Raw genomic sequence first — 14,548 nt, forward strand, 5'->3', positions numbered from 1 at the left:
GAATATAATTTTCTCAATACCGATTCGGAAGAGAATTCAACTCATTTGTTTTTTATGACTGTTTGCACGAAACGAAAATTATCAGAGATTCGACTGTCGTATACAAAAATATGTTTATTTCACATTTCGGAGCATTAAAAAACTATTTCAAAGTAACGTATCCCGTCTCCAGTTTGCAGTGAGAACTTGATGTTAGTTAATGTTTTTTCACCCCCCATTCTTTTTTGAATGGTTTTCAGTGGTTAATGGTTAACGGCTTGTTGAAACTCGAATATAAAATTATGTTGTTAGATTATATGAATGGTAGATACAATCCAATAGTATATATTTGTATATTTTCTCGAAGAATCTATTAGTACATTGTCTATATAAAACTCTGATATCATTTAGCTGAATGGTCAGAATTTGGATAGTATGTGTTAGAACACAAGATTTGCATTTGTCAATATCCCATCCCTTAATTGTCAATAGTGCTGTTGAAACAACATTTTTCAGTTAATTCCTGGTTGATATTTCAATTCAGTATTCAATCACTACAGTAGAAATCAATTTTCAATTTTTTAAAATATTTTTACAATATTTTTTGTTACAATCGAGAGTTTCACTAACTGTGAATATATATTTGAATTAAAAACGAATATGTGTAATTATTCAACAATGTAATGATGGGACTCTCATAACAGTATTGTTTTCAGATCTATCTACAATTATAGCAACCTAGCGAGGGTCAGCTATAAAACATCTGCTAGTTAAAAAAACTGAAACGACAAAGAGGTAATCAACCCTTCAAAGTTCCTCGTATACACTAACCTACACACATCTCACTCGGCTTTGAATCACTCAACCGACAAGAAGCCAATTTACATCAAGCTGAGACTGAAGTGCAATATCTACATCACGCAGAAATAGTACAAACTCTTTTAGAAGCAAGGAACTAGCCGTTTGCGAGACGGCAATTTTTGAAATCTTCGTCACATAAACTGTCAAAATTTTCACGACGGAGGAACAAAACATACTTAGCAACTTAAAAGTAGAACATGAGAATCTTGTAGCAAAGTGGCTACAAAATTCTTTCAAAATACAAGAAAACACCGCCCTGGACTTAAGGGCGACACCTTTGACACCGCTTCAAATACCAATGGCGGAAGTTAATAATAGACCAGTTTTCAAAATGAACAATGATTTTTGGAACCAGGCGAGAGGTCCTCCCCAGAATATGCCTCAGAACCTTTCCAACTCCAATCAGAATTCACCTGTGCCAGGATCAACGAACTCTATTCCGGCTCATTCTCCGAGTCAACAGAGCAACAGTAGCCAAATTCACGTGGTGACTCCTGGAGCGCTTGCACTTCAGCAGGCCAATCAGCAGAACAATCAACAACAAGGGCAAAACAGTCAGCAAGCCCATGTCCAGCAGCAGCAGCAAAATGCCACTCAGCAACAAAACCAGCAGCAGCAAAGCCAACAGCAGCAACAAACCCAACAGCAGCAAATGGCCCAGCAGCAAATGAACCAGCAGCAAGCGCAGAACAATGGTCAGAATCAACCTCAACAGCCACCCCAGCAATCACCTCATATGGGGAGTCCGAATCCGCATGCTCAGGCTGCTCATGCGCATGCCCTCGCGCAAGTAGCTCAGCAACAGCAGATGGTCAACATGCATCAGCAGCTGAGTAGCGGTCAAAATTCACCTGATAAGCTGATGACAGAGAAAATTGTCAATGAGTTACAGGTATGTTCCTATTCTCTTTTTTTTTGCATGTTCATGAGCAGATTTGGATACGGAGTTCAGTTGTTTTTTGTTTTATGTGTATTTTTTGTGAATAGTTTTCAGTTTGAAATTAGTCATGCAATGCATTTTGACAGGTAATTATGAAAATTATTTGGCTAATACGTAGTTCCACAAATTACAAAAACCAAGTTTTGCTAAGTTCCAAAATGACTGCTTCACTTGCATGAAATTTATTGTAAGTACTTCAAGCTACATTTTTATGGCGTTTTTCATACATGTTTTACTTCAACTGTCTCACTTCAGCTGTTTTCCGTATCCAATTTATCGAGTTATTCTTGTTTTTTTGTAATTTTCATTTGGTTGGATTTTTTATTTATGTCATTATCTATCACGGATATCAACGTATTGAATATCTGAGAAGATAAATCCTTGCACTAGGTCCCAAAATTGATATATAGATGAATAATATCATCTTTGGAAATAATTATTCAACATGCCTTATTTCACATATTGGAAGGGAAAATATACGGAAATGCAAATGTTACATCTCCTTATAATTTTGGTAACCCTAATTGCAATCTCCCCCATGATAATTTGTCAATACTTTCAAAAATAATGATATGAGTACCAGCTAAACATAGGTTCCTGTACGGCTGATAAAGGAGAAGGAGAAACATCCGAAGGTATTCATTATTCAAAAAATTAATTGCAGATAATAGTCGTTTAGACTTAAGAAAAAAAGAGTTTAATTGCACCTCGAGAACATATGGCATGGCAACATGTGTGGGTAGAAGCGTATGATTGTCTTGACTTGAAAAAGGCAGCAAAAGAATCTAGACGATTGAAAACAATCATTCATCACTAAAATCGTTGACAGTTTAATAGAATACAATGTTTATCGAATAATAAAATACTTTCATATATAATGGCAAAAGGATTTGCCGACTTTATTGCAGAGAATAAATTCGCCGGAAAAATTTTCACAATGAACAAATTACTTTTTGTAATTGCATGACATAGTTATGTCTTTTGATATTATTAGCCACATTTGTCGTAAATTCAACTTGTTCAGCCCCAACTTTTTTCTGTATAACTACTCATGGATTAAGACAAATGGAAATGGAGGTGTAATAGAGGGTTTCTAATTAATGTTTTTGCATAAATGCATACGAATTAAACTGAAAACTACAAAGATATAACTCGAAAATAACTATATAGATGTTCATCGAATCAGTTTGATAGTAAACTCTTATAAGTTGATGGTGATTTTCCTATTATTGTGTTGAAAAAATGTTAGTTTTTGTGATTATTGTCTCTATATCATTTTTATTCAGACATTGCTCGATGAGTGATGTTAAATGACAAATTGAATGATCCAGTTTGTTATTATTTAAAAAAAATGTAGATATGAAACTTAATTGTTTGTTTTTTAATAAAACAATATTTGGTTCTCAACAAAAAATATACAAATCATAGTATTTAATTTACGACTTACATCGCATTCAGTAATCCAAACTAGAAACACGGAGAGTCTCCGATTGTTGAACTTCATATTCCCAAGACCTCTGCAAGTATCGTCATGAAGGTTTTACAAATAAAAATCGATGGTTCTTTCTTGGATAGTCATACCTTTAATGCTGGTGTTCCACAGGGATCTATCGTTGTCCCTTTACTGAATTTAGATGCCCGAACATCAGCAAAGTACGTCTTAGCTGACAACAAGAAGTTTCATTTCTCAATGAAAATATGAGTTGAAGTGACAGTAAAGAAACTGAATTGAATGCCAACAAAATTCAGGCACCAGTTTTCTCTAAGGATGTAATTGTGACAGAATTGGGCACAAAAATGTCAGGACACACGATTTTGCTATTGGACGTCAAACTGGAAACGAATATCGTTCCTGAAAATAACCAAGACAACCAGACGCTATTTATAAAGCTCAAATTGAGCCTTCTCCAGAATATTGCTCACGCAGATGTAACTTCTTCCCTAAGCATATCCATATTCTATTTGGGTTTATAATCCGGTTAGTTGAAGGCCCAGATATCACCAGCAAGCTTGATAGTCATTGACTTTGAAGGAAGGTTGGATACTTGTGTCAGAAGAACCTACTCGAAAAACTATAATTTGCATAACTATACCTAATACCTCATAATATTTTAATTTTATGAGTATAACCAAATGAGTACCTATAACATAATATACATACATACAATAGATGATAATATATCATACACATACATAGTAGCATATATCTTTCGATATGGAGCAAGTTATAGAGACGATTTTCAATTTTACGAAAGTTCGTAAAGAGCCAAAAAAAGCAGGTCTGGCTATAATATCAACTGTTATAGATTACTATGATATAAGTAGTACCGAACTAGTAGAAGCTTATAAATTCTTTGCAAAAAGAATGGACTTGAATTTGAGAAACAAAAAATCTTAAATTCATTACCTTATCGACTCTGACTCGGACATCAGCGATCTGGACAGCGACGATATTATGTCGGGCGAAGAAAGCCAAGCGGCAAAGGCCCAAAAAAAAAAACAAGAGCCATAAACGGCTCAACAAATCAAACAGATAAAACCCAGCTTTTCCCAGACTAAATGAACCAATAAGCCAAAATCAAATAAAACCACACCCGCCTTACCACAAAAGCCGGGCGTGGCACTGGAAGATCAAACTCAAAAGCCCTCTCAGAAAACTGAGTCGGCAAATACAGAGGAAACAGAAGTCCCGCCACCTGACTCAATGGAAGTAGGCGACGAAGAACTAGTAACAGACGCCCCGAAAAACAACCGAGCAGAAATGCGCAAAAAAGTGGATAAGCCTCCACCTAAAACCATCCGAGCAAAAGAAAAGTGAAAAGCGTTTAACACGATTGCCGCTGCACAAAACATCTCCATATTGAGGGCGGTGAATACAACGGATGGAACTAAAGTCCACCTTAAAAATACAGATGATTATAGGAGAATCACTCGGATCATCGATCAAGAGAAGATACCCTATCATACCTATACAATGAAAAGTAGTTACTCAGTACCCAGAGTAGTTTTTCGCGTGGTCCCGGAGTCTATAGAGTGTATCGACATCAAGACCGAACTCCAGGGCAACGGATTTGAGATCCTTTCCATAGCCCGCCTGAGTACCGATACCGTTCGTACATGTTTTAGTTCCAAGGAGCCAAAACAGAATTTACGAGATCACCGAAATTCAAAACGTGCGCGTTAGCGCTGAAACACAGAAGCAGAGAAACCGAGCAGGGTAATGTTACAGATGTCAAAAGTAACGCAACGTAACTGTAACTGTAAAGCAGTACCAGTCTGCGTCAGATGTGCCGGACGGCACATGACCAAGGAATGCAAAAGACCTAAAAACTTGCCATTGCGATGCTTTAACTGCAAGGGAGAGAGCACCCAGTGAGCTTCCATGGGTGCCCAGAACGCCCTGAAAATAAAAGGGCCTCAGTTAGGCCGAACGAAAACAGACAGACCACAAACCCAAGGCCTGTCGGAAAAAACTCAATCAGGAGCGACGTCTCGTACGCGAGGACCGTCTCATCGCCAGAGAATGGCTGCAGCTCTCTCGAAAGTCTCCCAACGGTCTTAGGGCAGTTGCAGGCGCTTCTAGTGAAGTTTCCGGTATTGCAATCCATGCTTGCCGAAAAATAAAACAAGAAACAGTGCCTAAATGGCCGCAAAGCCAAAGAAGTACGCTGCGACTTCTACACACAAAGCCAAGAGCCAAAAGAAGACGACAGAGGACCATGCAATCCCCTGCCGCCCCGCCACAGAAACCTAAGAACTAATGGGACTTAGGCCCATAAGTCTGACTGAAACAAGATAACAAACATTGAGTACCTATAATCTACGGCGCTTGAAATCTAATATTAATCGCTTCAGAGCGTCTTAAGAACTCGACTGTCGAGCTTGCGCTTTTCCGTAAAATAAATGTTTTCATTGGAAAATTTTCAAAAGTTCTCGTGGTTTTGTTTGTAAAATACATTTTCCATTGAACTTTGAACATAGATCGATTACTTACATTTGATGAAATGGAAGTTTTACTCAAAAGTTGTTAAGGAATAACTGACATCTTTGATATATTCAAGAACCCTGTATTAATGTATAGTATCGATCTTTAAACATGCGTCATCAATTTGTGCAACCAAAATGAGTCGTATTTTGTAAATACTTTCTTCTTATGACATCTATCGGGAAAGTTTAAAAATGAATTGAAATAAGGAAAAAGTGCAAGTTATACTTAGTTGATTTTTCAGGTTCTGAGGACGAAGGCAAGTTTTGGCCTCTGAAACGTTAAGATGAGTATCGTGCTATTACATAGAAACTCATATTGATGAGAAAAATACGACAACATTTCTGATGGATTGATGCATTTTTCTTTGTATAAAAAATACATTGAATTTACATAGGAATTATCGGAATGAACTAGAAGTTTGCCCTTTCCACACCTATATCAAGTTCTTTACTTCAATTTTAATTTTTTGGGATTGTGGAAGATGATATTTCTCAGAAAGAATTATATAAAAACTATGATATCCACCAGAAAGAAGTATTTTTCTTCAATATTAAAATTAAATTTCCAAATTTCAATTCCAATATCTGGGAATTTAAATTCTTCGATATTAGGAACATCAGACAGAACCATTTGAGATTTGTGTTGAAAATTCACAAGTAGGATATAAAAATTACATCTCTGAAAAATTTGAATAGTCACAGTTCATTAGTTGTGATAACAACTATTTATTTCGAATGAAAGACTAGAATCCGTATAGGAACTTTACAATAAATAAATTGATTGATGTATGACTTACGTTGTAGCTCTCCTACCTATCGAATGCAAGCTGTCATCCAATCGAAAGCTCTAGCTAACCTTATCTGCTTTGACTAAGTTTTTGACTTGTAAAAGAAAAAGAATACTAGAACTTTATCGATGACGCATCTATATGAAATGCCTGTAAAGTTCTAATATAGAATAAATGAAAATGAATAATAGTTCACCATAACAGTTACATTCCAATTTGAAAGAATATTTTCATATAAATAATGTCCACATCAGCATTATTATTAATACATCTTTCGTCCGTTAAAATAATACTAATAAAAATTTTCAAGAACAATATTTTCGCATGACTCTTATATGTTGTTGATACAATACAATATCTGAGCACAAACGCCATCTATTTGACGACGCCTTAAACTCGGGCGCCACGACGTTCGGATGTTTTAAGCTACAGTCGCCTTGATGGTGTGCGTCTTAGATGAAAAAATCATTAGAGCGGCAATTGTCTGTTTTGAATAGTAACCGCCTTCGGCATTAGAATAAATATAGTATTTCGCTTCATATTGAGCAGTTTATTGGATACCGAAGATGAAATAAATCACGGTGAATATGATTATTAAACCATGTTGAAGATTAAATCTAGCTAGTCATGGCGAATTGTTTGAAAAAAACATGTATCGCTAGAAGCTGTCAGTGATTACTTCGTGAATAGTGGTGATTCATTCCGAAACACGAGTTTTGTTTAGATAATGTATATTTAAAATTACATTTTCAAAATGATATTTTCCATCAGAGAATTCAAGAATCTTGATGATCCCATCTTCTATAACTACAATCAATCAAAATCATTGAACTTTTAATAATAACGGGCAAACTGAAAAGTTGATTTTAAAGATGCTTCTAAGGAAGAAGTACTTGTGAATTTTTGCCCCATAAAATCAGAAATTGATAATTTTCATACTTAGCTCTGACAGAAAGTCTGCTAATTTTGACATTCTAACAAAACTGTTCTTTGAAATAGTGAAGCTATATTGAATTGTCTGTTTCAGCATACAGATCGTATTTTTTTAGATGAAGTCACAGTTTTGAAGATATATTGCAATTACAAATTTCTCAATATCAGCTAGGACCACATTTTCGATTACTCTTTTCATGCATTCAATTTCTCCTTTTTTTATCTCAACCAGTATTGTTGAATACCAGGCATAGCCAATAAAAATAAGGCGAAGGGAGGATGGAAAGCAGAAAATTTTCAATCATTTCAATTGGTGATGACAACTTTGAAAAGATATTTTGAGCAACTTGAAATCAAAAAACCTAGATAGTAAAATATACCTCTTTCAAATTCGCCATTAGTATTAGCACTAAAAAAATCTAGTGGAGAATTTCATCCAAGTTATGAGTGGTATTTGTTTAGGTTTATATTAAAAAAATATTTTTGTATAATATCATTGATATTTGGTATACCAAAATGAAGTTAGTATTTTCGCAGCCATACTGGCCTGGAAGGCAATGAGGCTGCTGACTCCCTTGCAAAGGAGAGTGCTGCAAGTAGCTTCATCGGACCAGAACCTGTCATTGGCATCGCTTTAGACTTTGCCAAACAAACATTGAACACCTGGATGGCAAGAAGATTAATTGACTTCTGGCAGAATCTTCTTCTTCTTACAGATCACTACCATTTGTATCATCATATGCAGAGACTCGGACTGTCGGAAGACAGTGTGTGTCGCCTCTGTTTGGAAAATGATGAAACAGCAGAGCCCATACTTTCTGCCTGCTCCGCTAAGGACCGAATCAGGTTTTTAGAGTTCGGCAGAGCCATATTCTTACCATCTCACCAGAAAGACCACTCACCATACAAACTGATCGGCTTCGTTGAGAAGCTGGGTTTATTTGGTCGAATGTGATTAGGTGTGAGCCACAATAAACCCTTGCGGGTTGCGGTGGAGGGTGGAATAGACCCACTCACTTTGGACGTAACCTAGTATTTTGAAGAAAAGTATTCATTTATAAACGCGGATTTTTCTTAATTCCATTGAAATTGTTCATTCCTCAATTACTCATTCCTCATGTTGGAAGCCAAATATCCAAAATATATTTTGCTATCGTGGGCAATTAGTAGAAAAAAATAAATAAAAAAACGAAGCAAAAAATCAGTAAAAAAATTAGTAATCTATCATTGAATATATCAAAGTGAAATGTATCTTCTTGTATTTCTGAATATTCAACAAATCAAATTGCGAATAGTTGCTAGAGAAATGTATGCTAAGTTTCCAATAATTGGGTGGGTTCATTTTGAACTTTCCACATCCAATCCTCCAACAGTTTCAAACGCAATATTCTTCATCTTCCAAAATTATTTTTCTGATACATAGGTCAAAAATAAAACCATTTCTCAAATAACAATGTAGCTGATACTGATTTTTCGGTGCTTTCGAAGGAACAACAAGATATAAATATTGATAGAAAAATACAAATTTTTTGCGATGTGAATTTTATGACAAGCCGATGAATTGAAAATTGAGTTGAACCAGATTATACTTTCATGTAATATATTTTTTTGAATTTGGATTACGAAGCAAAAAACAAAAATTGCAAAGTTTTTACCAATCTATGAAAAAATGTTTGATATCAATTGTGATAGTTAAATATTACACTGCCAAAATAACTACCTACTCCTATAGAATTTATTTCATTTGTCGAAATTTTTCTACTCCATTTTGCACTATGAAGAAACAGGTTTTTTTATATTATTGTGACCAAGAATATATTCAAGAATATATTAATGGAAAGAACTTCCACAATTCACAATTCTACAAACGAATAAAGAACAATAAAATGTTTGTTCGGCAAATTTTAAACTAATTTGTGTCCACGAGATTCAAAGATCTCCTTCAAGAGAATAAATTATGAGAAAAATTCCACAATCATGTATTTCTCAGATTATTTAATCTATTGAATTATAATTATTTGCCTTCTACGTATGGTCACCATACATGTTTTTTCGATAAAAATTTTCAAAGGCTATTTCTCAAACAGGATAGGATAGGAATGTACATGAATAAAATAAATCGATTTTTTTTTAATTATTATTTTCTAAATATCCAATACTTTGGTACTAATATGAATTTCCTTGGTTGATTCACTGGTTTCTGTTCTGTTTTTTTTTTTTCGTTTCCGTTGGGTTTCTTTTTTTACGTGTGTGCATGGTTCATCTGTATAGCATGTGGTTGAATAAAATATTACCTGTACTAACGAATACTAAACAGTTACTTTCCCAACTAACGCTGCCGGATTTCAATCAACTGCAGAGGAACTCCTCCGCAATATCTGAAAGGACCCTGGAAGAATGTTGGACCACTCTTCAGCGTGTGAGTTGGCTTCTTTTCAACCGTGTATAGTAATCTTCCATGCTTTTGGTATATTTTCCATCCCGCTGAAATATCCCAGACCTCTAATTTTTAGCTTATGTGATGGAGAGAGAGAGTATTAGAGTGCCAGTGAAACAAAAAATTCAGTATTCTTTTTTCGACATGTTCAGTTGATTAGGAAATACTTCCTGGTAAACAATATTTAACTCTGATTAGTTCCAGTAAATATTCCATGAGAAAATCTATCAAACCATTGCCTTTTTCAGGAATAAAGGGAGCAACAAAAACAAGATATGAGTTCAAAATAACTGTTGATATTACCAAATAATATTCTGATTAGTTTTCGCTATCTTCCTAGTCTACTTGGTTCGATAAATTTAAAAACTGGGAGGTTATTACTCCAACCAAGTGAAGTCACTGAAATGAACCAAACTATACTCCAGTAGATTAATTTAGAATTGACTAAAATTATTGAGTTTCATCAAGAAAAAGTCTAAATACATCAAAAACATAATTCATGTGCGTCACTAACATATTCAAAAATACGTAAGAGAGATGGCACCCTAATTTAACAGATGAGTGTCGTGAGCAAACATTGTTTTCAGTTTTTTGCATGATATATAAGTCCCACTTTTTTCATTTATATCAGCATGATAACTGTCCGTTGCATAACGTGTATCTGAATATTAAATGACATGATTTGGGGTATTGGATAAAAAACATGTCAAAAATTTGGTAAGTATTTTTTATGACCTAACATCACACACATACATAACACACCCTACTAATCATTTGTGAAAGTCATCTAACGAATAAATTTTTATTTCTCCGAGCTTCATTCTATATTCATTATAGAAACATTAACAATGATACAAAAGTGCTTGTAATCCTTCTAAAAAATACACCCTTTCGTTATTAGCAGTGAAGGGGACGTTTTTTTAACTTCTGAGCCCGCATTAAAAAGGTATAATACCTAGCAAATTTTATTAAACCAAATTAAATTAATTCCCAATAAAATTTGTAGCTTTCTCTCCGAAACGAGTATTTTTTAAATCTTTTCATCTGGGGATTAAGCTGTCGATTAGAACGGTGTGAAAAGTAAACAAACGGATTTTAAAAATTGTTTTACACCCTTTGTTTGAACTGAAACAAAATTAAAAAGCATTCAAGTGCGAAAATATTGGATTTTATTCCAGGAATATAACTCTGTTCTCTTTTATTTCGCCTTCTTTTTCGTTTTGGAACATTATACACTAGTCGTAAAAAGATAAGTCCCTGGTCTAACTTTCAAGAAATACTAGGCTTAAACAGAGTCAAAATTTTTTTTTTGTGACACCCATTACAAATGTGAAGTTGCTCAGGTTCTTAGCTGAACTTGGTATAAAAAACAGTTTGGATATAGTGTAGCAGTTTTTCATAGAAAAAATTACCATATATATGAACGAGAACAATCAGAGGTAAGGTAATATTGTTTCAAAGAAACCTATAATACAGGGCAATTGACATGAGGATGTTACAAAGGTTATTCAAATTGACCCTTTCTATTTGACAACTGTCGATTCGGAGACATTAACTTATTTTGTATCATTTCTGGTCTGTCGCCATAAACTAGGTTATTCAAGTAGCTTCACGATTATAAATCCCTGGGTGTCAAATCAGGAGATCTTGGTGGCCACACAATTGGTCCACGCCTACTAGTTCATCTTCTATTGAAAGTTGTGTCTAAAAACCTTCCCACTTGTAGGTACCCCATCTTTATGAAAAATAATCAAGAAATTGAATGTTGGGCATTGTTGGGTTGTGAAAACGTTCGAATCAATTCAGAAAGAATTTGATGTTCGCAGAAGATGTAAATATCGTTTCTGACGTTTTATGACATAATCATTTTGACAAATACTCTTTTAATGACAAGTGTTATCAGGAGCGGTAAAAAGAAATCACGACATATTTTATACTGTATTCTGTTCTGTACTACAATCAGTAATTGAATTAACTCTAATCGGAATATTGTGCTTTCATATATTCTACGATAAATTAATGCTTTCGTGTGAGGATGTTTTATGTGCTAATCATTCTTTCTTAACCAGGCCGAATCTAATTTTTTCTGTACAGCTTAAAGGTCTCTCCGACTTTGTATATTTATGTTCTGAGATGTAACGTGTTGATCCGAACTGGTGAAAGGGTAAAATACGACCGGAAGCGGAAGTTAAGCGGGAAAGACACCCCAAAAACCAAGGATGAAAATTCTTATGAATTCCTCAGAGCCATTTATAAAATAATAAGTGCTCGGGTTTCACGTATCTGTCTTGTTTATAGTTCTAAATTTCAGAATACGTGTAGAACTTCAAGATGAGTTTACATTTTTTATATTTTCAATACGTTACATGCTGAATTTTTAATGGGCGAAATATGATTTTTCATACTTTAGTCTAGAGGCGATGCAGTTGGTCAAGGGAAAATACATATGTGCACTTTTGAATACATTCAAAGTTGAAGGGGTGTCATCATTGGAGGTGGCAGCTTGGCAACATTTTGATTCCGTACCGTTATCTTTTGAAATGTTATTATAGCTTTGCTTTGTTGGTTAATATTGCTTTGCATTGTAGAAATACAACCGTGTCTACGCCAACACGATATGGTTATGAGAAAACGCCAAATAAACTAATTTGTGACGTCAAGCAAACAAAAAGTGTTTTGATGTGACGGAAATTCAAATGGATTAATTTACCAGTAAATATATTTGTTTCGAAGATACAAGTGGTCATATCGTTGCAATGCTGAAAATAAAAGTTTTAATAGCGAATATCTCGAACACTTTTACCACCAACGCTGGTGTTCCCAGGGATCTATATTGTCTCCAATCCCAACGTGTCATTTTTCACGGAACAGGGTGTCGGATTCTTGTCAAAACTAAAATTTGATTTTCAATGTAGTAGTTTATATTCATATATGGTTGATTCAAAACAAAATGTATGTTTTGTGAAAGTGTGCTAGTATTTTTGTGAGGCTTTTGAATGAGGACATGCAATTATCTGAATAACTTATTGAAAAATATCACCAAGACTTCAGACTGAATAATATCTTGTACAGTCTTGGAAACTTCAAAACTCTGGCATTTTGTACCGCTAAGATTGTATGAAAAATTTAGGTAATTTTCTTACTTGATGAAATCAGTTTGACATCAGTAACTTTTTGATATTCTGCCTTATGAACGAACTCCGATAATTGACAACGCTAAAAAGATTCTTCATGCAAACATAGATTCATTTAGGACAACTGATAGTTTATACATAGATAAATAAAGGTTTTCTTTTATTCTCAATGAAAGACGTTTCCAATTGTAACGTAATATGCAGAGCGAAGAAAATTGTGGTTCGAAATTAATTTTGAACCTATGAACATCACTTTCTCATACATTATGTTATATTCTACTTTTTCATAGCCTACATATTCTATGACTTTCATCTCAATCTTGACCTTGTCTTCGTCTGAACATTTATAAAAAGGATGTTGCACTCCGCTTCATTTGAATAACGACTCTGTCAGTTCATGACGAACCCAACCTGTAAGCCTTCCATTCGCTTCGAACCAAATATCGTGAAATTTTTTCAGCGTCTCATAACTTCAACCGCGCCAAATCGAAATATTTCATTTATGAAATTTCATCTTCGTCATCACGTATGAAGGGTGATTTTTCCCCTATACCTAACCGATACTTATTGACACCCTTAATATTCACCCCCTACGAATCGGCACCACCCCATTCGTTCGAAGTATTTGAGTTATTGAATTGTGTTCAATTTGTAAAGGGAAAAAATATGGACGACTCCAGTTGATTACTGTCTTCAAAGGTTTTCTCTAATGGAGTGCCAAAATTGTCCGTGATTGTTCCGCGAATGGTGGATGTGTCAAGAATTTTTAAATCTTTAATTTTCACAGAGTTGGCAAAAGTGTGAATATGGAAGACTGTATACACAGTGTTGAAGCCAATTCGAAAAATCATATTGAGTTCAGTAATTTAAACAATAATGAAAGGAAAATTAATATGATATGATTTAAAGGATTGACAATGTAGATATTCTTTAAATTTTTCAATTTCAAATGAATATTTTTTATAGTCGTGACATCAAGCAATACAGCTATTGAAATATTTATTAAAACAGTTATTCTTGTTCTTTATTGTTTCTGGCAAATAATAGTGGGTAGACACAAGTTTTGAAATCAGAAATGTTTCAATTGACATGTTTCTGATGTTCAACATGTTTCTGATATTATTTGAAAATGTCTTTAATTGGTAGTCTGGTAGTCACTGAACCTATGATTTCCAGATATGCATCCTGATTCCTACATTTTCCACTAATTTCAACAATAAAAAATATTCAGTGGCAATAGTGGCGATTCCATTCACTTTGATAATTTTTTTGAAAATCCTCTCCATTTAATATTTATAATTACAATTGTTGCTTATTCCTTATTCAATAATTGCAACGAATACAAATCTAGTCAATGTCTTTTTCATTTCTTATCATAGCAAGGAAACTCTATTGTCATTCTTCTCTCGTGAACGTACATAATTTTTGAAACACCCAATGCATGCACCCCAACAAAAACAAAAGATCACAAAGAAAACGAATCCAAAAG

At 34.4% G+C, this 14,548-nt stretch overlaps 1 protein-coding gene across 1 annotated transcript in view; it reads left to right on the top strand.

The window, feature by feature from the left end:
- LOC111502719 (uncharacterized) overlaps window positions 1-14,548 on the top strand; it is a 157,860-nt gene that overhangs the window by 30,743 nt on the left and 112,569 nt on the right. The window contains 1 exon segment of the mRNA XM_074184376.1: window positions 696-1,732. Within this exon segment, the coding sequence (XP_074040477.1) occupies window positions 1,139-1,732 (594 nt within the window). The 5' untranslated portion in view covers window positions 696-1,138.

The sequence above is a fragment of the Leptinotarsa decemlineata genome, unplaced genomic scaffold (assembly GCF_025532065.1).
Source record: "Leptinotarsa decemlineata unplaced genomic scaffold, Ldec_3_MD MMD2_tig00026354_RagTag_RagTag, whole genome shotgun sequence".
Lineage (NCBI taxonomy): Eukaryota > Metazoa > Arthropoda > Insecta > Coleoptera > Chrysomelidae > Leptinotarsa > Leptinotarsa decemlineata.